Below are 27,506 nucleotides of genomic sequence, written 5' to 3' on the forward strand. Positions count from 1 at the left end.
GGGAAGACGTAGAACTTCAGATGACAGCAGCACGCTCGTCATGACAACGTGAGTAATGAAAACAAACAAACACCACGTTTTGCGTTTACAAACACGGGTTCAATGAAAATGTGTTGCACTGAATATAATATGAAATACTGAATGTTGTCTACCGAATAGAGCTGTTTACAAAGGTAATAAACGGTGGCTTGATTGTGTGGGCGTTTCCACTGTTTACAACAGCAAATATTTTACCATGAGTTTCCAGAACATGTTAAATAAAGGCTGATTGAAATGCGGCATTGACCACAAGCCTCAATACTGGAATAGTAGCGAAAAAGAAATGTGATAGATTAGCTGAAACATTTATAAAAGTATAATTGAGTATTTACTTTACGATGTATCTGTGCTTTTCTTAGGAACCGGAGGAACGTCTTTGTCCTAATATAAAGTATTAAATCAGCACAAACGTAAAGACTTTTACACATATTTTACTGCACTTTTTGATTGAAATGAACACTTTGTCAGTCATCAAAATGTAGTTTCGATAATGAGTGTTTACACGCTGTCAAACAATGTGATTGACTGCGAATCTGACCTATGAGTGTAGAAATGATCGCGCTTCCCTTCCCGGATTGGTTATTTTTCGGGGTGTGTCAAAGTTGACCAATAGCAACCGTGGGAGGACAATTAAAGAAGGGGGCGTGTCTATGATTTTAGACATCAATTTTTTATCTAAAATCTAAATGTATTTAATTAAACATTGACTTAAAAACAAATTTGAATATAAGAAACTGGTAAAATCCTGATCAAATTCCTAACCCACACTTGTTTTGATTACCAATCATATATATATATATTTTTTTTTTTTTTTTTTTTGTGTGTGTGTGTGTGCTTCTTTGCTCTCTGAATTTTTCAGTTAACCTAAACATTTTTCTGTGCTTTCTCTACAGAATAAGGGATGTGTTTGGACCGTACAGTCAACAGAAGCAGAGCTCCAGGACGTTTGGACTACATTTAGTGGCGTGATGGACGTCTGCTGCGGACAGGTAAGACCTCCCGCTCGTTTTTGTGTTATGTGCTATCGGTTACCATCACTTCCTTTCTGGAGAGGTCACCTCTCTAGAAAGGAAGTGATGGTAACCGAAACGGGGAGAGAAGGGACGGGGGTCTGGATTTTTATAGAGCTAATTTTTTTTTTTTTAGTAAAAAGCAGCATAACCCCTGCTGTACATGGCCCCGTAGGTCAGGGGAGGAACGTTTCATCCTCCCCCTTCATTCACGCCGACACTCACACATATCGCAGTGATCTGGCTGGGATTGAACCAGCGACCTCTTAACCCTTGAGGCAATGCTCTACCACTGAGCCACAGTCACATACCTAATGATGTGCTGGAGATTATATTTCCCCAATTCGCTTGTTGGTGGGCCAGAGAGCAAATGTGAGCAGAGCTGGGCTTTGAACCCAAGTCTTTCCAGCAGCCTTGACCATGGAGAACATGTGTATAGCCAGTAGCGCCACCATGGCACTTATGTGTGTTTCAGAAGTTTATTGCACTTTGTTGCACATAATGACACCAAATTAATGTTTGCAAATATTGGGGATGGGATTTGAACTCTGGCCTTCATGTTCACAGTTTAACACTTTTATCTGCTGAGCCACTTAATCTGTGCTGAAGCTGTGTATCAAGGCTTGAAGAGTATTATAGACAATAACCACATAACAAAGCCAGACACCGAGCAAAACGTGACTCACTTGATCATTTCTCGCATATTATCTAATGTTTGTTCATATGTATGACAAGGCAGTTTTTTAATGTTTCTTTGTTTTTTTATTAATAGGAAAAGAACACAGAAGTGAAGACGGTGTGATCAAGACTGAACACAGGTCAGTTACAAGCTCTTATACAGTATATAGTGAGAGTGATCTTAAAAAACAGCTTTATTAGGCTTTTAGATTCTTTTCTTTTAACCAGTTTGATTCATTTAAAGCATTTACAGCGGTTCAATTCAATGAGTCATTTAAACTGATTCATTTAAATTGATTCATTAATGTTTGGACTGTTTTTTTTTTTTTTTGGCATTTACACCGTTTTGACCTGCAGATGTAGAGCAATTCAATTCAATTCATTTGAAGTGTTCACAGTTCCGTTCTGTTCAATGAATCATTTAAATTGATTCAGCTAAATCGATTCATTCAACATGTCTGGACTGAGTTCTTATTTGCATTTACCCCATTTTTAGCCTGTAAGTAAATTCAATTAATTACATTCTATTCAATTCAATTCAACTGAGGTGTTTAGAGCACTGCAGTTCAATTCAAAGCATCGTATAAAGTGATTCACATAAAAGATGAAGCTGTCATATAGCAACTTACAACATAAACAATTCAGAAGCCAAATAAGCCACCATTATAAGAATGATTTAAAATCTGTACATGTTGTTGTACCTTCCAACAGACAAAGGCAGTATCCCCGAGTTAGAGGAGATCATGATCACACACTTGAAGCTGAGGATCACCATCAAATGGTAAGCACATCTTGTTTTTTGCAGATGATGTTTAAACAAATGAACTTCAGTTTAGTTAAGTTCAACCACACAAGAAAGAAGAAAGGGCAGTGAGGACATGAACAAACACATTGCTTCGACTGCAGATAAAATACTCTCCTCATGATTCAGTTCACCTGCAAATTTATATTTATGGATCCCTGTTGGGCTCTACACATTCAGTCTCTTATTTAAAACATCTGGGGTCGTATTCACAAAACACCTCAAAGCTAAAACTAGCTGCTAACGCTCCAATTTACAAGGAAAATATTTTAGTGTGAGTTCTGATTGTAGGTATCCTAAACATTTGCTTTAAGAGTATTTCACAAAGGGTTTTAGCATTAAAACTAGATCAAAAATCAGTGAAATGTAAAGAGTAGTGAAGTCACTCAGAACAAATGACAGACTATCCTAAAATGGCTGTTTTCAGCCGTCTGGCTTGAAAAGAAAACATTTTAGACAGAAACATTTCACCACAAATAGCTTTGAACAAGTTGTCACCTTTAATCAAGAGGTATTCACATAAGAAAATAAATATGCCTTCAAATATAAATACTTTAATTTATTTCAATTTATAATTTTATAAAACAATTTATACAATTTATTTATTACACATTCAAAAATAAAAAAAAAACCCTGACAAAAATATATATATTTTCAAAAATAAATACAAATACTATAAATACAAATGTGGCCTTTTTATATATTGTTCAGTGTATATGTAAAAAGAAAATACATAAAGTAATTTAAAACATATTTGCCTAATTATTTTATAAATAAAATACCGTAAATTAAAACATTAGAAGTCTTTATTTATTTACTGTCATATTAAGAGTAAGGAATTCAATTCTTCACTTACCCGGCATTTTAAAACCTTTATTTGAATACAGCCACATGATATTGTCCTCTGCAAAGTTTCTATCAACACATTTCTGACAGAGACTCCTCCCCTGCTTATCGTCCAATCACTGTGTGCATAATTAACAAGCATGCTGACATCATCCATAGCAATGGGCTGAACCCCGGCCTCAATCTTAGCTCAAGACTTCTCTCCAGTAAACCTTTGAATCTGCAGCTTTGTGAATAAGTTGTAAAAGAAAACTCTTAGCTTAAAACTTTTTCCGATGTTGAGGAGAAGATAAGTTTTGTGAATACGGACCCTGATTCACAACCTGTTTTCAGGAACCTGTGTGTATTTGATAAGAGAAACATGTAAAATGTGGAGCTCTGTTGGTCCCCAGGACTGGAGTCTAAAACAGACATCAGTGTAGATCCATTCCAACAGAAGTCATCTAATAAGAAAAAAAACAGGAGGTTATTTAACAAATATTGCATTTATTTGAGTTCATTCAGTGAATAACACAAACACATTTCTCCTCAGTCTAAGAGAAAAAATTTAAATCTATAAATTCAGAGATATTTTCTTATTAAGTTTAGGTTTAAAGCAACTCATTTTTGTCTTTCTAAATCTTGTCTACTTCTGAGGGGGAAAAATGAATTTTGTAAACCATAATTCATAATTGCCATAAACAAAAGACTGAAAATATAGATGTTTACATGTTCTAATTATTTTGTTTTATATTTAGTAGAAGAAAATATACAATCCAAAATATCATTAGTTCTAACTAGTGTTTGATATTAATGCAGACACACTTACTGTCCAGCAGGCGGCGCTGAAACACAGATCTGTTCTAATGCATTTTGTGTCTAAACCTAAAATCTGTGGCTACAATGCTCTTTATATCAGTAACATAGACATGACAACAAGAAATCATGGTTCAACTATAATTAATGATTATAAATATCATTGCTAATAACTAAACAAAACATACATCGACTTAAAATGTACACATCACCATAAAAGCCGTCTGAGTTTTGATTGTTTACACATTGAGTGCGTCTATTTGAGTTAAACACAGCTTATCTGTTTTACCCCATCAAAGATTATTCAGCAAAACTGCTATAATACACTTAGATTTACACGTCTAGACCCGCCATAAATAACAGGATTGCTTTCAAATGCGTTTTATTCATTGATTTCTCAGCCCTCTTACCTGCGACTGAACACCACGAGCTCATGATCTGAACAACACTGATTCATGCCCACACGAGGGCGCTGACGACCACATCTTGACTTATTTGGCACTTGACATTGAGCTATTTAATAACCTACCTAATAGATGCATTATAGTTTCTGGATGTCTACATTTTAAATTATGCATATTTGGAGTGTAAATGACTTATCAGACTTTAAATAAACGAGGCTTTAACGCTGTAACTCGTCCTGTTAGCGACTCTAGTGCAGTTCTCCATCCGCTCCACCAGGCGGCGCGCGCGACTTCCCGTTCAGTCTGACCCAGAGCTTCAGGATGTTGACAGTGTGACGTTTGTTTTGGTGCAGCAGCAGCACGAGTGTGCAGTTTTAAACACATAAACTGAAGATGACAGCTCAGCGACAGTGTTTTAATGTCACTAAACAACATTTAATGCAGTCCGACAACTAAAATAACCGACACACGCTGAGATAAAGGACAGGAATGCAGTGAAAAGCGACTCATCTGTAAGTAACTGTACAGTATTTCTCCTGCATTTCCTCATTAAGTCTTTATTCTTTGTACTTCAGTCGCAGTTAAGTTCATGTTTAGCACTTATTGAAGTGTCTTTAGTGATATGTTTAAGCAGAGCTCTCCTGTTTGTTGAACAGCTTTGTTTACATGCTGCTCTCTGTTACTGTCAGACATTTAGGAGCAAATAAATTGGTAGTTGCTGTTTAATATGTAAAGGCTCAGAGTTAAACAGCCTCTCATTATAAAGCAGAACAAGACATAATATGTGTTAACAAGTCAGTTTGTGAAGCTCTGATGTTCTGCTGTGTTTCTAGAGCTTGCACAGGCAATATTTAGGCTGTAAATGTGTATAATTCTGAATTATTAACTGTAATATCTGTCAGAGTGTGATGTTTAGATCTGCTGTTTGACAGTGTCTCTATTTCTGTGTTTCCTCTAGAGAAAGAGGGATGTGTTTGGACCGTACAGTCAACAGAAGCAGAGCTCCGGGACGTTTGGACTACATTTACTGGCGTGATGGACGTCTGCTGCGGACAGGTAAGACCTCCCGCTCGTTTTTGTGTTATGTGCTATCGGTTACCATCACTTCCTTTCTGGAGAGGTCACCTCTCTAGAAAGGAAGTGATGGTAACCGAAACGGGGAGAGAAGGGACGGGGGTCTGGATTTTTATAGAGCTAATTTTTTTTTTAGTAAAAAGCAGCATAACCCCTGCTGTACATGGCCCCGTAGGTCAGGGGAGGAACGTTTCATCCTCCCCCTTCATTCACGCCGACACTCACACATATCGCAGTGATCTGGCTGGGATGGAACCAGCGACCTCTTAACCCTTGAGGCAATGCTCTACCGCTGAGCCACAGTCACATACCTAATGATGTGCTGGAACTTATATTTGACCTGTTCGCCTGTAGGTGAGGCAAAGAGCAAAAGTGAACAGAGCCTGGATTCGAACCCAAATTTCTCTGACAGCGTTAAACATGTGCTCAGCCTGACGTGTTTCTGATTGAAAGCTGAACGCTCTAACCACTGAGCCATAGAGCTTGTACGTTTCTTGAGGTTTATAATCCGAATTTTGTTGGATCCTGTGAGCATATTAACAGTGAAACTCAAGCAGTAGTGGGATTCAAACCCGAGTCTTCAAAACATAAATCTAATGCTCTAACCACTGTGCCATGGAACTAGTGTTTTACATCGAGGTTGTATTTCGAGTTTTGTTGGATCCCCTAAGAATTTTAATGGTGAATTTCAAGCAGCTGTGGGATTCAAACCCGGGTCTTCAAAATGCAAACCTAATGCTCTAACCGCTAAACCACGGAGCTTGTGCTGTCCCTGAGGGTGTAATGTGGGATTTGTTGGATCCCCAAATAATCTTGACAGTGAAATTCAAGCAACAGTGGATTCAAACCCGGGTCTCCAAAATGGAAATCTAATGCTCTAACCACTGTACTATTGAGCTTGTGTTTTCCATAATGGTTGTAATTCGAGTTTTGTTGGTTCCCCAAAAAATTTTAACAGTGAAATTCAAGCAAAACCTGCTGTCTGAGGCTTTTAATTTGAGGTTTGTCGTATCTTTATATAATTTTTCACAGTGAAATTCCAGCAGCCGTGGGATTCAAACCCGGGTCTTCAAAATACAAATCGAACGCTCTAACCACTCAACCACAGAGCTGGTCCTCACCGTAAAAGTTGTAATTCAAGCTTTATTGGATCCCCAAAGAAATTATAAAACTGAAATTATAGCCTGCGACTTCAAAGGGGTTAATCTAAGGCTCTGACTACTCAACATGTTTAATGGAAGGTTTTATTGATAATTTAGTATCTGTTTGACTTTTTATGCGAAAGCGTGATTTGAACTCAAGACTCCTGGTTGGGTAGCTAACGCTCTAACCACTCAGCCAATGAATAGTCTACACACATTACACGTATAATGACATTTTTTCATGAATCCACTTAGAAAACTATGATTTAAAGATATGCAATGGTGAGATTTGAACCCTGGGCTCTTGTGTGGAATCCCAATGCTCTAACCACTGAGCCACAGAGTTTGGTTTATGGTGATGAAGATGAAGCTGCTAAGAATCATTTGTTAAACAGGGCTTTAATGACAGATTTGATGCATATGAGCACTAGTAATTCCCATACTTTAATTGTTCCTCTGCTTTTAACAGCCCTCATCTGGAGCAGATGAGCACCAAGGGAGCATTTAGTGCCTTGTTCAAGGTCACGTTACTTCGAAGGAATCAGAACCAGGAATCGAACCAGGTACCACCCAACATGAATAGTCCAAGTCCAACTCACTGACCACTAGGCCACAGCTACCCAACCCATTGGTTACTCTGTTACCACATGTTTTAGATAACTGAATGCTGCTGTTTAATAATTACTTAGAAATTGACAGATATTTCATCTAATAGAAGTTGGTGTTGAAACAAATGACCAAACCAGTTTTTATGAAGTTCATTAAATATAGGAAACTGGGTTATTTAAGTATTGACACAAAATTACAAACAATCATGATTCTTATGACGAACTTTATTAATTATTCAAGCAATAAACAGCATCATTTGGACATTTAGATACTCTGTAGATGAACTGGAGTCCTGCAGATCTTGATTAGCTGCTGCAGGTGTTTTTAATCAGACTGAGGCTCATCAGGATCAGGAGCTACGTTAGACACACAAACATCATCTATCAACTGTTGTCCACATGAGGGAGCTGACTCACATTAACAGCAGAAACAGAGTATTGAACTTGACTAAACTGAGGCAAATGTTATTCCAATCCAAGGTGCCAAAACAATGGTCTAACTACAGCGACAATAGGAACCACAAATTAACCATGGATTTGCAACACCAACTAGAATTTAACCGTATTTACGGTAAAACTGTGATTATCAAAATGGAAGTTAATGTGCCTGAACAAAACATGGTTAACATGGTAAAAATGCTAATGTGTTTTCAGACCAACTTTAAACTGCTCTTTAAAGAACATAAACATTTAAAACTTATACTTTTCTCTGCCAATGAAACTTGTTTACCAGGACAATTTATGTTTTCTCTAATGTTCCATGTGTTTTCCAGGACTGGAGACTTCATTCATGTTTATACATGTTCCGGGTTTTCCAGGACATGTGGGCACCCTGGATTGGAATAACATTTGCCTCAGTTTAGTCAAGTTCAATACTCTGTTTCTGCTGTTAATGTGAGTCAGCTCCCTCATGTGGACAACAGTTGATAGATGATGTTTGTGTGTCTAGCGTAGCTCCTGATCCTGATGAGCCTCAGTCTGATTAAAAACACCTGCAGCAGCTAATCAAGATCTGCAGGACTCCAGTTCATCTACAGAGTATCTAAATGTCCAAATGATGCTGTTTATTGCTTGAATAATTAATAAAGTTCTTCATAAGAATCATGATTGTTTGTAATTTTGTGTCAATACTTAAATAACCCAGTTTCCTATATTTAATGAACTTCATAAAAACTGGTTTGGTCATTTGTTTTAAGCAACTTCTATTTGATGAAATATCTGTCAATTTCTAAGTAATTATTAAACAGCAGCATTCAGTTATCTAAAGTATGTGGTAACAGAGTAACCAAAGGGTTGGGTAGCTGTGGCCTAGTGGTCAGTGAGTTGGACTTGGACTATTCATGTTGGGTGGTACCTGGTTCGATTCCTGGTTCTGATTCCTTCGAAGTAACGTGATCTTGAACAAGGCACTTAACTCCTAAATGCTCCCTTGGTGCTCATCTGCTCCAGATAAGGGGGTTAAAAGCAGAGGAACACTTAAAGTATGGGAATTACTAGTGCTCATATGCATCAAATCTGTCATTAAAGCCCTGTTTAACAAATGATTCTTAGCAGCTTCATCTTCATCACCATAAACCAAACTCTGTGGCTCAGTGGTTAGAGCATTGGGATTCCACACAAGAGCCCAGAGTTCAAATCTCGCTGTCACATATCTTTAAATCATAGTTTTCTAAGTGGATATATGAAGACATGTCATTAAACGTATAACATGTAGACTATTCATTGGCTGAGTGGTTAGAGCGTTAGCTACTCAACCAGGAGTCTTGAGTTCAAATCATGCTTTAGCATAAAGAGTCAAACAGATACTAAATTATCAATAAAACCTTCCATTAAACATGTCCAGTGGTTAGAGCATTTGATTTCCCCTTTGAAGACGCAGGCTTTAATTTCACTCTTAAATTTCTTTGGGGACCCAATAAAGCTTGAATTACAACACTTACGGTGAGGACCAGCTCTGTGGTTGAGTGGTTAGAGCATTCGATTTGTATTTTGAAGACCCGGGTTTGAATCCCACGGCTGCTGGAATTTCACTGTGAAAAATTATATAAAGATCCGACAAACCTCAAATTAAAAGCCTCAGACAGCAGGTTTTGCTTGAATTTCACTGTCAATATTTTTTGGGGATCCAACAAAACTCAAATTACAACCATCATGGAAAACACAAGCTCAATAGTACAGTGGTTAGAGCATTAGATTTCCATTTTGGAGACCCGGGTTTGAATCCACTGTTGCTTGAATTTCACTGTCAAGATTATTTGGGGATTCAACAAATCCCAAATTACACCCTCAGAGTCAGCACAAGCTCCATGGTTTAGCGGTTAGAGCATTAGATTTGCATTTTGAAGACCCGGGTTTGAATCCCACAGCTGCTTGAATTTCACCGTTAAAATTCTTAGGGGATCCAACAAAACTCAGATTACAAGTCATGCAATGTACAAGCTCTGTGGCTCAGTGGTTAGAGCGTTGAGCTTTCAATCAGAAATTCGTCAGGCTGAGCACATGTTTAACGCTGTCAGAGAAATTTGGGTTCGAATCCAGGCTCTGCTCACTTTTGCTCTTTACCTCACCTACAGGCGAACAGGTCAAATATAAGTTCCAGCACATCATTAGGTATGTGACTGTGGCTCAGCGGTAGAGCATTGCCTCAAGGGTTAAGAGGTCGCTGGTTCCATCCCAGCCAGATCACTGCGATATGTGTGAGTGTCGGCGTGAATGAAGGGGGAGGATGAAACGTTCCTCCCCTGACCTACGGGGCCATGTACAGCAGGGGTTATGCTGCTTTTTACTAAAAAAAAAATTAGCTCTATAAAAATCCAGACCCCCGTCCCTTCTCTCCCCGTTTCGGTTACCATCACTTCCTTTCTAGAGAGGTGACCTCTCCAGAAAGGAAGTGATGGTAACCGATAGCACATAACACAAAAACATGCGGGAGGTCTTACCTGTCCGCAGCAGACGTCCATCACGCCTGTAAATGTAGTCCAAACGTCCCGGAGCTCTGCTTCTGTTGACTGTACGGTCCAAACACATCCCTCAATCTCTAGAGGAAACACAGAAATAGAGACACTGTCAAACAGCAGATCTAAACATCACACTCTGACAGATATTACAGTTAATAATTCAGAATTATACACATTTACAGCCTAAATATTGCCTGTGCAAGCTCTAGAAACACAGCAGAACATCAGAGCTTCACAAACTGACTTGTTAACACATATTATGTCTTGTTCTGCTTTATAATGAGAGGCTGTTTAACTCTGAGCCTTTACATATTAAACAGCAACTACCAATTTATTTGCTCCTAAATGTCTGACAGTGACAGAGAGCAGCATGTAAACAAAGCTGTTTAACAAACAGGAGAGCTCTGCTTAAACATATCAGTAAAGACACTTCAATAAGTGCTAAACATGAACTTAACTGCGACTGAAGTACAAAGAATAAAGACTTAATGAGGAAATGCAGGAGAAATACTGTACAGTTACTTACAGATGAGTCGCTTTTCACTGCATTCCTGTCCTTTATCTCAGCGTGTGTCGGTTATTTTAGTTGTCGGACTGCATTAAATGTTGTTTAGTGACATTAAAACACTGTCGCTGAGCTGTCATCTTCAGTTTATGTGTTTAAAACTGCACACTCGTGCTGCTGCTGCACCAAAACAAACGTCACACTGTCAACATCCTGAAGCTCTGGGTCAGACTGAACGGGAAGTCGCGCGCGCCGCCTGGTGGAGCGGATGGAGAACTGCACTAGAGTCCCTAACAGGACGAGTTACAGCGTTAAAGCCTCGTTTATTTAAAGTCTGATAAGTCATTTACACTCCACATATGTATAATTTAAAATGTAGACATCCAGACATTATAATGCATCTATTAGGTAGGTTATTAAATAGCTCAATGTCAAGTGCCTAAAAAGTCAAGATGTGGTCGTCAGCGCCCTCGTGTGGGCATGAATGAGTGTTGTTCAGATCATGAGCTCGTGGTGTTCAGTCGCAGGTAAGAGGGCTGAGAAATCAATGAATAAAACGCATTTGAAAGCAATCCTGTTATTTATGGCGGGTCTAGACGTGTGAATCTAAGTGTATTATAGCAGTTTTGCTGAATAATCTTTGATGGGGTAAAACAGAAAAGCTGTGTTTAACTCAAATAGACGCACTCAATGTGTAAACAATCAAAACTCAGACGGCTTTTATGGTGATGTGTACATTTTAAGTCGATGTATGTTTTGTTTAGTTATTAGCAATGATATTTATAATCATTAATTATAGTTGAACCATGATTTCTTGTTGTCATGTCTATGTTACTGATATAAAGAGCATTGTAGCCACAGATTTTAGGTTTAGACACAAATTTCATGAGATCAGATCTGTGTTTCAGCGCCGCCTGGTGGACAGTAAGTGTATCTGCATTAATATCAAGCTAGTTAGTAGAGTTAGTTTTTTGACTAGTTTGTCGAAGCTGGATGCGCTTTTATTCCGTGTGGAGAGAATATATCATGGTGAAAATACCTTGATTCTGGTGGGAAACTCATACAAACAGTATATTATGAAAATGATTGCAGAAATACAGTTTCACAAGCAAACAATGTGTACTGAACTTGTATTAATAAAAAACAATTGATAATTCGGATTGTATATGTGGTAATCTGTGTTTCTCCACTAAATATAAAACAAAAATGTAAACATCTATATTTTCAGTCTTTTGTTTATGGCAATTATGATTTATGGTTTACAAAATTAATTTTCCCCCCTCAGAAGTAGACAAGAATTAGAAAGACAAAAATGAGTTGCTTTAAACCTAAACTTAATAAGAAAATATCTCTGAATTTATAGATTTAAACTTTTTCTCTTAGACTGAGGAGAAATGTGTTTGTTTTATTCACTGAATGAACTCAAATGGATGCAATATTTGTTAAATAACCTCCTGTTTTTTTTTTTTTCTTACTAGATGATTTCTGTTGGAATGGATCTACACTGATGTCTGTTTTAGACTCCAGTCCTGGGGACCAACAAAGCTCCACATTTTACTAGGGTTGGGTATCGTTTGGGTTTTTTTCGATACCGGTGCTAAATCGATACTTTTAAAACGATACCGGTGCCTGAATCGGTACTTTTTAGCCACAAAATGATGGTGGATGACTCCTAAAAAAAATTATTTGACAAAATATTTAAAAAAATCATTTTAATAGAACAATATAATTACAGTTTAAAGTAAACATCAATTCATATTGTATTATACTAATACATTTCCTTTGATCATTTGTTGGTTAGCATGAATTTAGGATTTGCATTATGAAATTACATTAGCTTACTACTAACCTGTGGGGGGCGGGCAGGGGCCACATACTTTTAGGAGCACATTTTAACATATATATCGCAAAATACTTAAAACATTATTCAAAGTCATTTTTGTTCAAGCATCACTCTGTAGTCTTCATAAGCAAGATAATAAATAACTTAAACTCAAAATAATCTTGTAGTGGTGTAGGAGAACACATCTCTAATGCCTAGTTCAGACTGCGTGATTTTAGCCCCGATTTTGGCTCGCCGACAGGTTTTGAGAAATCGCCGACAAATGCCTGAAATCACAGGTAAATCGCTGCTCGTGCACGTGAGTGATAATCACACAGTATGAACTATCAAAGACGCGATCGGAGAGAATCGCAGATGAGTCGCCGATGCCTGCGAGATATTTGGCGTGCTGAATATCTGGAGCTGTCGGCGATGCAAATCATGCCGTGTGAATTGAGTTTTGACTGAAAATAACATTAGCGATCGCCTACAGCCAATGAGAGAGCAGCTTTCACTTGTGTGTGTATGTGTGTGTGTGTGTGTATACCTGCTGCAGGCCAGTGGGAGGCTGGGGGAGAAGTTAAAAGCGCTCATTTTCGGTTTATTTGGACCCACGAAATGGAGGGAAAACTAGTGGAGGTTTGACAGGACTCAGGAGCCACCGTGTCTGTTTGACGTTTCATACAGAAAGAAATTAGTTTATTATCAACGTTGAGGAGAAATGGCTAATTCCCTTTAAACCCAGGTGAGCAAACTTGTACATGTTCAACCCCATTAAAGGCTTCTTTCTTATTATGTAGTTAATAACAAAAGATAAGCTATAATACGTGTTTTTGGCTGTGAGGCGTAGTTTGGACGAAGTTGTCGGCGATTCTCCCTATAGTAAAGTCATGCAATGTGAATGTCCCCGTCACCGATGCATCTTGCAGTGTAAACAAAGCAGCGACGAAACGCTAGCCCAGATAGTCAAGCAGTGTGAAAACATCTGTGACACGACTAGTTGGAAAATCATGCAGTCTGAACTCTGCATAACATTTAAGTACATCAAGGCACATTGTTGCACCTGTAAACTTTAACAGGCCTACAGTTGAAGTCAATTTATTTTGCCCTCCCATTCATTTACAATAATGTTTCTGAAAATGTTTACAGTGTTTCCTAAAAAATAATTTTTCTGGAGTCATAATAAGTCCTATTTTTATTGTTTATTTCGTGAATAAAATTTTTTAATTTTTATAAAAATAAGGTCAGTATTATTAGCCTCCTTAAGAAATATTTACTGTATATTTTTGATTTAAACAACAAATCAGTTAAAAAATAATTTGACTAATTATTTTAATTTTCGTAGTTAAATGATTAAGTCTAAATTACACTTTAATCTGCATAAAAGACTATAAAATACTTAAAGGGACTTTGTCTGAATACATCTGTCTTGCAAAATAACTTGTAAAATATTATTCACTGGCTGTCACCTTGTGGAAGATAAAGTAGATATTAGAAACGAGTTAGTTAAACTATTGTGTTTAAAAATGTGTTGTAAATAAATTCTGTGTTGACAACAGAAATAAAAAATGAATGAAGGCAAAACTAAACGAGTTGAATATGACTTACATGAGCGTGACTGAAAACTACATTTCATCAATGTTTTACATCTGTTTTTCAGTAGCTTGCCGACTGTTTAAAAATTCAAGACTGCACTTCCAAACGTAAAACTATGTACACTAGATTTCTGATTAATAATGGTCTCTGCATAGCCGAGGACTTCCTATATTAAAGTGTTAAAATCGCTATTGAAGAACATCTGCAGCTGTGAAGCAGTGAAGAGTTAATGAAATCCTTATTTTCCACGGAGCGAAATCATCACCGCACAGTTGGACGGGCACAGACAAAAATATAATTCATATATGTTTCTTGGAAAAAATATCTTTTTGAAACGAATTTCGTTAGCTATAATTTGTATTTTAATTGTTATGTATTTTTCGCTGGTCAGTTAATTACTAGATAAATAAGAAAAAAGAATAACCTACGAAGTGAAGTGAAACAAGCCCACTATATGCTTCAGCCGTTCAGCGCCAAAACACGAGTTGCCATGGAATTGTGTTGGTTTGGTAAATGAAATAATAATCTAGCCTTAATAAAATTAAAGTTAAATATTCACAGTTTTAGAGAAGCCTATATTAAACTGTTATAATTAATGACACATATGAATAAGCAGGGCATGCTTTTATTACAACAAACTCTGTTGGAAAGATGAGAGCAGTGTCATCTGCCGAGAGCAGAGGGCACAAGCTGCTTATTTATTAAATTTTTACATTTTTATTTATTTATTTTTTTAAATAATGTAAAATGATTATTAAACAGTATACACTACGATATATTGACAAAGCAAGAAACAATAAGAATAAATAAAGGTGTGTGTTTGTGTGTTTAAAGTTTGTATGTACTTGCATGGTGGGAGATGTGAAAAAAAAAAATACATATATATATATATACTTACTTGATTAAATGTATTAAATTGTTATATACCGACGCACAGAATGGTTTTGTCACTAACAGTGACAAGCAGTTTAATATAGGCTTCTCTGAAAGTAAATATTTCACTTAATTTGATTTACGTTAGATTATTATTTTTTTTAACAAAACAGGAGCTGAAGCATAGGCTATAGCGGACTGGTTTTGAAGCACTTCGCCTCAGAGGTTAATCTTGTTTATTTTGTAGATAACTGACCAACAAAAATATATATTAAAAGTAGCCAAATTATTAATTTTATATTGTATTATTATATTTATTAATTATTGTAATTAATAATTTAAATTATTAAAATACAATGATGTGCTTTCATTTTCTCAGTCTCACTCGTGAGATCAAATAAATGTAGCCTTTGACAGCATCATTGTTTTTTTTGAGATTGAAATAAAAATAAGGGATGATGATGGGGCGGGGTGGTGCTGGATATGTGGATAACTTTGATTAAAATCCTGCTGGTGCCACTGGAAGAGTGAACTCAGAATGGAGATGTCGGCATATTAGTGCCAGTCTGTCAGATAAAATTGCTTAAAACACTTTAATACTTTAAAGAAAGTAGTTAAAGTTTGCATAGTCATAGACTGGTCATATCCACCCGTGACCAACCCATCTGTAAATATGCAGTCTGTTTGTTTATTACCTGACCAGGTCATTAACAGCAGCACCCACTAAAATAACTTATAAATTATGTGCTCCTATTGGGCCGTGTGACCCACGTGTTGGAACTCGTAGTAAAGAACGAGAAAAGATTAAACATGCTAGACTTTCTGCGACGGTGTCATGAGGTGTCGCAGGCATGGGATCAGTTGTCGTGAACTATGCCACATTACACGAGAAGAAAAGATTGAATCTTGTGTCTCGACGTCTATTTGTCGTTTATGAATCTCTGGGACTCCCGTACTTTAAAAAAATCGTGCCTAAATTGTGTAATCTGACCAGGGCTTAAGTAAAGAATTGAATTCCTTACTCTTAATTTGACAGTCATTACATAAAGACTTCTAATGTTTTAATTTACTGTATTTTCTTAGAAAATAATTAGGCAAATATTAATTTTAAATTACTTTGTTTTTGTTTTTTTGTACAAATGCTCTGAACAATATATAAAAAGGCCACATTTGTATTTATAGTATTTGTTTTTATTTTTGAAAAAAAAAAAAAAAAAATATATATATATATATATATATATATATATATATATATTTTTTTTTTTTTTTTTTATTTATTTTTTTTTGTCAGGTTTTTTTTTTTTAAATGTGTAATAAATAAATTGTTTAATTAAATTAGAAGTTGAAGTAAATGAAAGTATTTATATTTGAAAACATATTTATTTTCTTATGTGAATACCTCTTGGTTAAAGGCGACAACTTGTTCAAAGCTAATTGTGGTGAAATGTTTCTGTCTAAAATGTTTTCTTTCCAAGCCAGACGGCTGTAAACAGCCATTTTAGGATAGTCTGTCATTTGTTCTGAGTGACTTCACTACTCTTTACATTTCACTGATTTTTGATCAAGTTTTTTTTTTTTTTCATTTTTTATTTTGAGTTTTCAGAAGAAAATACATATATATCTTACATATTCTCTCATACAGAAAGAGACTTACAGATCTTGTATATGCTTTGTATTTTCTTCTCTTTAACTAGAAGAACAACTATGAACAGTAACACATGGGGAGCTACAAGTCCTTTAAAAGTTTTCCTTTAAAGAAGAAAACATACTTATTTATACAATGTTACATTTAGGTTACAATTCAAGAAAAATTCGGGCATATTGGTGAAATATACTCAGTCCATTTACTCTAAATTAGAAAAAAAGTATTCTGTTTGTGTTCTTAATGAAAACGATAGTTTTTCCATGACATATATAGTGTGCACTGTACCAATCCATTCTTCAACTGTAGGTGACTCTAATTTTAACCATTTTTTTGTGATTACTTTTTTACTAGCTGCCAAAAGAATAAATAGCAATTTCTTGTCTTTATTAATCCATCCATCCAAATTTATATTACCTAAATATAAAGATTCACAGGTAAAGGCAATCTCTACTTCAAAAATGGAATCTAGATGTATTTTAATCTCTTTCCAATATGGGGTTAATTTCTGACAATCCCAAAAACATGATAATGATTAGCTATTTTTTCCCCACACATTCTCCAGCAGCTAGTACCCTTTCCTCTATGTATTTTCTGTGATGGTATGATAAAAAACCTTAAGACATTCTTCCAACAGAATTCTCTCCACATGGCAGAGCTGGTACATTTCCATTGGGTTGAACAAATATTACCCCAATTTCATCTGAGATATTCAGATTTCCCTCCATTTTACATTTATCTCTGACATATAATGTATTTTCTGATACTGATTCGCGAAATCCCTTATATAATTTCGAAATGATCTTAGTACATGATTGGGCCTTGCTCACTGATAAAAACACTTTTATTATTCCTGTCTCTGCAACTTTTAATGTTTCTGGTTTAACATTACATTTAATATAATGTCTTATTTGAAGGTATCTATAAAAGTCACTTTGGTTAAACCCATATTTTTCCTTTAAAGATTCAAAGGTTTGAAATGTACCCTTGTCAAAAAAGGTGTAGTAGTTAGAAATTCCTAACTTGGTCCATATTCGAAATCTGTCATCTATTTGGTTGGGGATGAAGACAGTATCGTAGGCACACCATCTTAATATTCTTGATGCATCTTACAAACCACATATTTTTTTGTTTGCTGCCAGATTTTAAATAGTAGATTAATCCATGGGTTTGCTTCTTTATTGATTTTAATTCTTAGTTTACAATCTGCAATTAGGGCCGATAGTGGGGATTCTTCCATTATCCCTTTTTCTATTTCAATCCATTTTGCTGAAAAGGTGGGACTACTTTTAAATCTTACTCTGGGTTTTTTCCCCTGCCATAAAAATCTAGATATTAATTTATTCCATTCGCTAAATTGTTGATTTGCTATTTCTACTGGAAGAGTTTGAAATAGATACAATAATTTTGGTAAAATGATCATTCGCACTGAATCTACTTTTGAGCTTAGACTGTAGAGGGGAATAAGACTCCAGCGTAATAAATCAGATTTTAATTTTTTGTTCAGGGGACCATAATTTAAACTATATGTCTTTGACTGATCTGCAGGTAAATTCACTCCCAGATATTGAATTGATTCAGTATCCCATTTTAAGTTATATTTCTCTTTAAGTTGTCTTGGTGGTTTATAGTTAAATGTTATTACTTGAGTTTTTGTAACATTAAGTTTGTAACCAGATATGGCCTCATATCTTTCAAGAAAGTTAAATAATACTGGGAGTGACTTAGAGGGTTCACACATATATATCAATATATCATCAGCAAAGTGGGCTAGTTTATGCTCCCCAGATCCCATATCTATACCTTTAATTGCCCGATTTTGCCTAATCCATTGGCTTAAAGTTTCAATAAATAAGGCAAAGAGAAGGGGTGAAATGGGGCACCCCCGTCTCGTACCCCGTTCTAAATTAAAAGAACCAGATAATTCCCCGTTAATTTTAATCCTTGCCTAAGGCCTATCATATAATGTTATAATTATTTCAATAAAGTTATTGTGAAATCCAAATTTTGCTAGTACCTTATATAGAAAACTCCATCTCACTGAGTCAAAGGCTTTCTCAGCATCTAAACTTAACATGGCAGCTTCTACTTTGTTGTTTGAAATAAAGTTAAGAATGTGTAGAGTTCTTCTGATGTTATCTGTTGCTTGCCTTTGACAAATAAAGCCTGTCTGATCCAAATTAATAATTTCTGGAAGAACTTTTTCTAGTCTTCGTGCTAAAATAGAAGTGAAAAGTTTATAGTCAACATTTAACACACTAATTGGCCGATAATTACCACAGTCCATTCTATCTTTACCCTCCTTCGGGATAACTGATATAATGGCTTCTCGCCATGAGGGTAAGATTTCATTTCTTTGTATTACCCAGTTAATTTTTGATCTAGTTTTAATGCTAAAACCCTTTGTGAAATACTCTTAAAGCAAATGTTTAGGATACCTACAATCAGAACTCACACTAAAATATTTTCCTTGTAAATTGGAGCGTTAGCAGCTAGTTTTAGCTTTGAGGTGTTTTGTGAATACGGCCCAGATGTTTTAAATAAGAGACTGAATGTGTAGAGCCCAACAGGGATCCATAAATATAAATTTGCAGGTGAACTGAATCATGAGGAGAGTATTTTATCTGCAGTCAAAGCAATGTGTTTGTTCATGTCCTCACTGCCCTTTCTTCTTTCTTGTGTGGTTGAACTTGACTAAACTGAAGTTCATTTGTTTAAACATCATCTGCAAAAAACAAGATGTGCTTACCATTGGATGGTGATCCTCAGCTTCAAGTGTGTGATCATGATCTCCTCTAACTCGGGGATACTGCCTTTGTCTGTTGGAAGGTACAACAACATGTACAGATTTTAAATAATTCTTATAATGGTGGCTTATTTGGCTTCTGAATTGTTTATGTTGTAAGTTGCTATATGACAGCTTCATCTTTTATGTGAATCACTTCATACGAGGCTTTGAATTGAACTGCAGTGCTCTAAACACCTCAGTTGAATTAAATAGAATGTAATTAATTGGATTTACTTACAGGCTAAAAATGGTGTAAATGCAAATAAGAACTCAGTCCAGACATGTTGAATGAATCAATTTAGCTGAATCAATTTAAATGATTCATTGAATAGAATTGCTTTGAACTATTCAAATGAACTGAATTGAAATGCTCTACACCTACAGGTTAAAATGATGTAACTGCAAATAAGAACACAGTCCAAACATCAATGATTCATTGAATTTGACCGCTGTAAATGCTTCAAATGAATCAAATTGGTTCAAAGAAAATAATCATAAAGCCTAATGAAGCTGTTTTTCAAAATCACTCTCACTATATACTGTATAAGAGCTTGTAACTGACCTGTGTTCAGTCTTGATCACACCGTCTTCACTTCTGTGTTCTTTTCCTATTAATAAAAAAAACAAAGAAACATAAAAAACTGCCTTGTCATACATATGAACATACATTAGATAATGTGCGAGAAATGATCAAGTGATTCACGTTTTGCTCAGTGTCTGGCTTTGTTTGTCATGGTTATGTGATTGTCTATAATCAGCACAGATTCAGTGGCTCAGCAGATAAAAGTGTTGAACTGTGAACATGAATCCCTGAGTTCAAATCCCATCATTGCTTTTATTCCACCGTAGCCATTTAATATAAAACAAATGAGCTCAGAGAGCAGCTTTCAGTGTGAAAACCTCAGTGGTGTGAGTGGTAAAACACTGGTTCTGGTCTGGATAGCATCATGGGTTCAGTAAAAACCTCTCTGGGTTCAATCCTCACTATTGCAAATATTAATTTGGTGTCATTGTGTGCAACAAAGTGCCATAAACTCCTGAAACACACATGAGTGCCATAGTGGTGCTACTGGCTGAACACATGTTCTCCATGGGCAAGGCTGTTAGAAAGACTTGGCTTCAAAGCCATGCTCTGCTCACGCTTACTCTGTGCCACCTATACCGCTCAGCGGTAGAGCATTGTCTCATGGGTTAAGAGGTTGCTGGTTCCCTGACCTACGGGGGCCATGTACAGCAGGGGTTATGCTGCTTTTTACAAAAAAATAAATTAGCTCTATAAAAATCTGGACCCCTGTCCCTTCTCCTCCCGTTTCGGTTACCATCACTTCATTTCTAGAGAGCTGACCTCTCCAGAAAGAAAGTGATAATAACCGATAGCACAAAACACAAAAACGATAGCCAAAACAGAACATGGTTAACATGGTAAAAAAATGCTAGACCAACTTTAAACTGCTCTTTAAAGAACATAAACATTTAAAACTCATGCTTTTCTCTGCCAATGAAACTTGTTTTCCAGGACAATTTATGTTTTCTCTAATGTTCCATGTGTTTTCCAGGGGTCCGTTCTTCGTACGTGGATTACTCAGTTAGCTGGATTTGGTTATTGACGATTTGATATGATCCAGGATCGTTTCGTTCTTCAAAACTGATCTGAGACTTATTATCATAGCAACAGTTCTGCTAGCTCAAACCTGGTCGGAAGCAGGTTTAAGTCCTATAAACAGGAATAGATCGGCTTAATTCATGCAAAGATAATTCAGAAAGTGTGTACCGAATTCTGATATTTTCTTACAGTAGTAGTTATATACATTTGGGAAAATTGTAATATTTTTTTAACTATATACTATATATATATGACTGCCACCTGCTGGTGCAAAGAGAAAACTTTGATATGAACTTAGATCGCTTTAGTACAATTAGTGTATGATACATGTACAATGTGTAACTTTTTTAAACGCAATAATACATTTATGCAGTCATAAACATGTTTTGACAGTTAATATGCCGGTGATTTGATGCTTCACAAAAGTTGCAGACACCTTTACCAATATCAAAATGTTTTTGTAAACATCCAGTTATTCTTTACACCCATTAAAAAAGGCTACAATAATACTACTATGGCTACTATAATAAGGAAAATCAGCTCGAACTGTAAAACTAAAACTCTTGACACATGAAAGGGCCAAGCATGCAGCCCACAACAAGGTGTAAAATAATTTTCATATTTAACAAACGGTTTGCTGCTCATTTTATGTAATTTAGCTGACATGGATAATTAAATATTAATCAGATGATGTCATTACGCTGCTGTGCCATTAGCCAATCGCTGCGTTGCTGATCATGATTTCGAGGATTGATAGATCAGTCCTTCCCAACACACGCAGCGATCTCAAATCAGTTTATCATGACATTCTAATCTGATTCGCCAACTTGTTTGAAAAACCAAATTAGCGAGAGATCAGTTATCAAGATAAACAGATCCAGGATCTGCCAAATCATCTTAGATCATTTAAGCGAGGTACGAAGAACAGAACCCAGGACTGGAGACTTCATTCATGTTTATACATGTTCCAGGTTTTCCAGGACATGTGGGCACCCTGGATTGGAATAACATTTGCCTCAGTTTAGTCAAGTTCAATACTCTGTTTCTGCTGTTAATGTGTGTCAGCTCCCTCATGTGGACAACAGTTGATAGATGATGTTTGTGTGTCTAACGTAGCTCCTGATCCTGATGAGCCTCAGTCTGATTAAAAACACCTGCAGCAGCTAATCAAGATCTGCAGGACTCCAGTTCATCTACAGAGTATCTAAATGTCCAAATGATGCTGTTTATTGCTTGAATAATTAATAAAGTTCTTCATAAGAATCATGATTGTTTGTAATTTTGTGTCAATACTTAAATAACCCAGTTTCCTATATTTAATGAACTTCATAAAAACTGGTTTGATCATTTGTTTTAACCAACTTCTATTTGATGAAATATCTGTCAATTTCTAAGTAATTATTAAACAGCAACATTCAGTTATCTAAAGCATGTGGTAACAGAGTAACCAAAGGGTTGGGTTGTTGTGGCCTAGTGGTCAGTGAGTTGGACTTGGACTATTCATGTTGGGTGGTACTAGGTTCTATTCCTGATTCTGATTCCTTCAAGGTAACGTGATCTTGAACAAGGCACTTAACTCCTTGGTGCTCACCTCCTCCTGCTCATATGCATGAAATCTCTCATCAGAGCCCTGTTTAACAAATGATTCTTAGCAGCTTCATCACCATAAACCAAACTCTGTGGCTCAGTGGTTAGAGCATTGGGATTCCACGCAAGAGCCCAGAGTTCCGATCTCACCATTGCATATCTTTAAATCATAGTTTTCTAAGTGGATTCATGAAAAAATTTCATTAAACGTGTAATGTGTGTAGACTATTCATTGGCTGAGTGGTTAGAGCGTTAGCTACTCAACCAGGAGTCTTGAGTTCAAATCACGCTTTCGCATAAAGAGTCAAACAGATACTAAATTATAAATAAAACCTTCCATTAAACTTGCAGTGGTTAGAGCCTTTGAAGATGCAGGCTTTAATTTCACTCTTAACATTCTTTGGGGATCCAATAAGGCTGGAATTACAACTCTCACAGTGAGGACCAGCTCTGTGGTTGAGTGGTTAGAGCATTCAATTTGCATTTTGAAGACCCGGGTTTGAATCCAACGGCTGCTGGAATTTCACTGTGGAAAATTATATAAAGATACGACAAACCTCAAATTAAAACCCTCAGACAGCAGGTTTTGCTTGAATTTCACTGTCAATATTTTTTTGGGGATCCAACAAAACTCAAATTACAACCGTTATGGAAGACACAAGCTCAATAGTACAGTGGTTAGAGCATTAGATTTCCATTTTGGAGACCCGGGTTTGAATCCACTGTTGCTTGAATTTCACTCTTAAAATCATTGGGGGATCCAACAAATCCCACATTACACCCTCAGAGACAGCACAAGCTCCATGGTTTAGCGGTTAGCGCATTAGGTTTGCATTTTGAAGACCCGGGTTTGAATCCCACAGCTGCTTGAATTTCACCATTAAAATTCTTAGGGGATCCAACAAAACTCAGATTACAAGTCATGCAATGTACAAGCTCTGTGGCTCAGTGGTTAGAGCGTTCAGCTTTCAATCAGAAATTCGTCAGGCTGAGCACATGTTTAACGCTGTCAGAGAAATTTGGGTTCGAATCCAGGCTCTGCTCACTTTTGCTCTTTGCCTCACCTACAGGCGAACAGGTCAAATATAAGTTCCAGCACATCATTAGGTATGTGACTGTGGCTCAGCGGTAGAGCATTGCCTCAAGGGTTAAGAGGTCGCTGGTTCCATCCCAGCCAGATCACTGCGATATGTGTGAGTGTCAGCGTGAATGAAGGGGGAGGATGAAACGTTCCTCCCCTGACCTACGGGGCCATGTACAGCAGGGGTTATGCTGCTTTTTACTAAAAAAAAAATTAGCTCTATAAAAATCCAGACCCCCGTCCCTTCTCTCCCCGTTTCGGTTACCATCACTTCCTTTCTAGAGAGGTGACCTCTCCAGAAAGGAAGTGATGGTAACCGATAGCACATAACAAAAACGAGCAGGAGGTCTTACCTGTCCGCAGCAGACGTCCATCACGCCAGTAAATGTAGTCCAAACGTCCCGGAGCTCTACTTCTGTTGACTGTACGGTCCAAACACATCCCTCAATCTCTAGAGGAAACACAGAAATAGAGACACTGTCAAACAGCAGATCTAAACATCACACTCTGACAGATATTACAGTTAATAATTCAGAATTATACACATTTACAGCCTAAATATTGCCTGTGCAAGCTCTAGAAACACAGCAGAACATCAGAGCTTCACAAACTGACTTGTTGACACATATTATGTCTTGTTCTGCTTTATAATGAGAGGCTGTTTAACTCTGAGCCTTTACATATTAAACAGCAACTACCAATTCATTTGCTCCTAAATGTCTGACAGTGACAGAGAGCAGCATGTAAACAAAGCTGTTCAACAAACAGGAGAGCTCTGCTTAAACATATCACTAAAGACACTTCAATAAGTGCTAAACATGAACTTAACTGCGACTGAAGTACAAAGAATAAAGACTTAATGAGGAAATGCAGGAGAAATACTGTACAGTTACTTACAGATGAGTGGCTTTTCACTGCATTTCTGTCCTTTATCTCAGCGTGTGTCGGTTATTTTAGTTGTCGGACTGCATTAAATGTTGTTTAGTGACATTAAAACACTGTCGCTGAGCTGTCATCTTCAGTTTATGTGTTTAAAACTGCACACTCGTGCTGCTGCTGCACCAAAACAAACGTCACACTGTCAACATCCTGAAGCTCTGGGTCAGACTGAACGGGAAGTCGCGCGCGCCGCCTGGTGGAGCGGATGGAGAACTGCACTAGAGTCCCTAACAGGACGAGTTACAGCGTTAAAGCCTAGTTTATTTAAAGTCTGATAAGTCATTTAAACTCCAGATATGCATAATTTAAAATGTAGACATCCAGACATTATAATGCATCTATTAGGTAGGTTATTAAATAGCTCAATGTCAAGTGCCAAATAAGTCAAGATGTGGTCGTCAGCGCCCTCGTGTGGACATGAATCAGTGTTGTTCAGATCATGAGCTCGTGGTGTTCAGTCGCAGGTAAGAGGGCTGAGAAATCAATGAATAAAACGCATTTGAAAGCAATCCTGTTATTTATGGCGGGTCTAGACGTGTAAATCTAAGTGTATTATAGCAGTTTTGCTGAATAATCTTTGATGGGGTAAAATAGAAAAGCTGTGTTTAACTCAAATAGACGCACTCAATGTGTAAACAATCAAAACTCAGACGGCTTTTATAGTGATGTGTACATTTTAAGTCGATGTATGTTTTGTTTAGTTATTAGCAATGATATTTATAATCATTGATTACAGTTGAACCATGATTTCTTGTTGTCATGTCTATGTTACTGATATAAAGAGCATTGTAGCCACAGATTTTAGGTTTAGACACAAATTTCATGAGATCAGATCTGTGTTTCAGCGCCGCCTGCTGGACAGTAAGTGTGTCTGCATTAACATCAAACACTAGTTAGAACTAATGATATTTTGGATTGTATATTTTCTTTTACTAAATATAAAACGAAAATATTTAAAACCTGTAAACATCTATATTTTCAGTCTTTTGTTTATGGCAATTATGAATTATGGTTTACAAAATTCATTTTCCCCCCTCAGAAGAAGACAAGAATTAGAAAGACAAAAATGAGTTGCTTTAAACCTAAACTTAATAAGAAAATATCTCAGAATTTATAGATTTAAACGTTTTCTCTTAGACTAAGGAGAAATGTGTTTGTGTTATTCACTGAATGAACTCAAATGGATGCAATATTTGTTAAATAACCTCCTGTTTTTTTTCTTATTAGATGACTTCTGTTGGAATGGATCTACACTGATGTCTGTTTTAGACTCCAGTCCTGGGGACCAACAGAGCTCCACATTTTACATGTTTCTCTTATCAAATACACACAGGTTCCTAAAAACAGGTTGTGAATCAGGGTCCGTATTCACAAAACTTATCTTCTCCTCAACATCGGAAAAAGTTTTAAGCTAAGAGTTTTCTTTTACAACTTATTCACAAAGCTGCAGATTCAAAGGTTTACTGGAGAGATGTCTTGAGCTAAGATTGAGGCCGGGGTTCAGCCCATTGCTATGGATGATGTCAGCATGCTTGTTAACTATGCACACAGAGATTGGACGATAAGCAGGGGAGGAGTCTCTGTCAGAAATGTGTTGATAGAAACTTTGCAGAGGACAATATCATGTGGCTGTATTCAAATAAAGGTTTTAAAATGATACATTAAATAGAAATGAATTGCTTTGAACAATTCAAATTAATTGAATTGCTCTACACCTACAGGTTGAAATGGTGTAACTGCCAATAAGAACACAGTCCAAACATCAATGAATCAATTTAATTGAATCAATTGAATTGATTCATTGAATTTGACCGCTGTAAATGCTTCAAATCAATCGAACTGGTTCAAAGAAAATAATCATAAAGCCTAATGAAGCTGTTTTTCAAAATCACTCTCACTATATACTGTATAAGAGCTTGTAACTGACCTGTGTTCAGTCTTGATCACACCGTCTTCACTTCTGTGTTCTTTTCCTATTAATAAAAAAAACAAAGAAACATTAAAAAAACTGCCTTGTCATATATATGAACATACATTAGATAATGTGCGAGAAATGATCAAGTGATTCACGTTTTGCTCAGTGTCTGGCTTTGTTTGTCATGGTTTTGTGATTGTCTATAATCAGCACAGATTCAGTGGCTCAGCAGATAAAAGTGTTGAACTGTGAACATGAATCCCTGAGTTCAAATCCCAGCATTGCTTTTATTCCACCGTAGCCATTTAATATAAAACAAATGAGCTCAGAAAGCAGCTTTCAGTGTGAAAACCTCAGTGGTGTGAGTGGTAAAACACTGGTTCTGGTCTGGATAGCATCATGGGTTCAGTGAAAACCTCTCTGGGTTCAATCCTCACTATTGCAAATATTAATTTGGTGTCATTATGTGCAACAAAGTGCCATAAACTCCTGAAACACACATGAGTGTCATTGTGGCGCTACTGGCTAAACACATGTTCTTCATGGTTAAGGCTGCTGGAAAGACTTGGGTTCAAAGCCCAGCTCTGCTCACATTTGCTCTCTGGCCCACCAACAAGCGAATTGGGCAAATATAAGTTCCAGCACATCATTAGGTATGTGACTGTGGCTCAGCGGTAGAGCATTGCCTCAAGGGTTAAGAGGTTGCTGGTTCCATCCCAGCCAGATCACTGCGATATGTGTGAGTGTCGGCGTGAATGAAGGGGGAGGATGAAACGTTCCTCCCCTGACCTACGGGGCCA

The 27,506-nt window shown here is 36.7% G+C and overlaps 2 protein-coding genes and 1 long non-coding RNA gene across 19 annotated transcripts in view; 1 reads left to right on the top strand and 2 right to left on the bottom strand.

Moving 5' to 3' along the window:
- LOC108183374 (uncharacterized) lies at window positions 1-26,799 on the top strand. Of its 12 annotated transcripts, XR_015482784.1 has the most exons (8): window positions 1-48; window positions 933-1,028; window positions 1,822-1,867; window positions 2,439-2,508; window positions 5,533-5,630; window positions 7,260-7,353; window positions 8,172-8,255; window positions 8,353-8,499. It is a non-coding gene; the product is annotated as an uncharacterized LOC108183374 (long non-coding RNA). The 12 variants fall into 12 exon arrangements; XR_015482786.1 differs by lacking the exon at window positions 8,172-8,255 and having other exon boundaries at window positions 1-173; XR_015482785.1 differs by lacking the exon at window positions 8,172-8,255.
- LOC147844639 (uncharacterized) lies at window positions 1,789-24,951 on the bottom strand. Of its 5 annotated transcripts, XM_087248054.1 has the most exons (6): window positions 24,750-24,951; window positions 24,206-24,303; window positions 20,144-20,189; window positions 19,543-19,612; window positions 10,338-10,433; window positions 3,318-3,818 (listed from the first exon to the last, which is right to left on the bottom strand). In XM_087248054.1, the coding sequence occupies exons 2-6, from the start codon at window positions 24,291-24,293 to the stop codon at window positions 3,789-3,791; spliced, it is 330 nt and encodes a 109-aa protein (XP_087104180.1). In that variant the 5' UTR covers window positions 24,294-24,303; window positions 24,750-24,951; the 3' UTR covers window positions 3,318-3,788. The 5 variants fall into 5 exon arrangements, 3 of the variants coding, with proteins under 3 accessions (XP_087104181.1, XP_087104182.1, XP_087104180.1); XM_087248055.1 differs by lacking the exons at window positions 3,318-3,818; window positions 10,338-10,433 and adding an exon at window positions 1,789-2,518; XM_087248056.1 differs by lacking the exon at window positions 10,338-10,433 and having other exon boundaries at window positions 3,011-3,818.
- Window positions 26,019-27,506, bottom strand: part of LOC108179116 (stabilin-2) — a 23,967-nt gene continuing 22,479 nt past the window's right edge. The window contains exon 8 of one of the 2 annotated variants that reach the window (XM_087248039.1): window positions 26,019-26,764. The gene's annotated coding sequence lies outside the window, so the exon portion shown is untranslated. The remainder of the gene's footprint in view (window positions 26,765-27,506) is intronic. The other variant, XR_015482767.1, reaches the window with a different exon arrangement.

This window comes from Danio rerio, chromosome 4 (assembly GCF_052040795.2).
Source record: "Danio rerio strain M-AB ecotype USA chromosome 4, GRCz13ab, whole genome shotgun sequence".
NCBI classification, from domain to species: domain Eukaryota; kingdom Metazoa; phylum Chordata; class Actinopteri; order Cypriniformes; family Danionidae; genus Danio; species Danio rerio.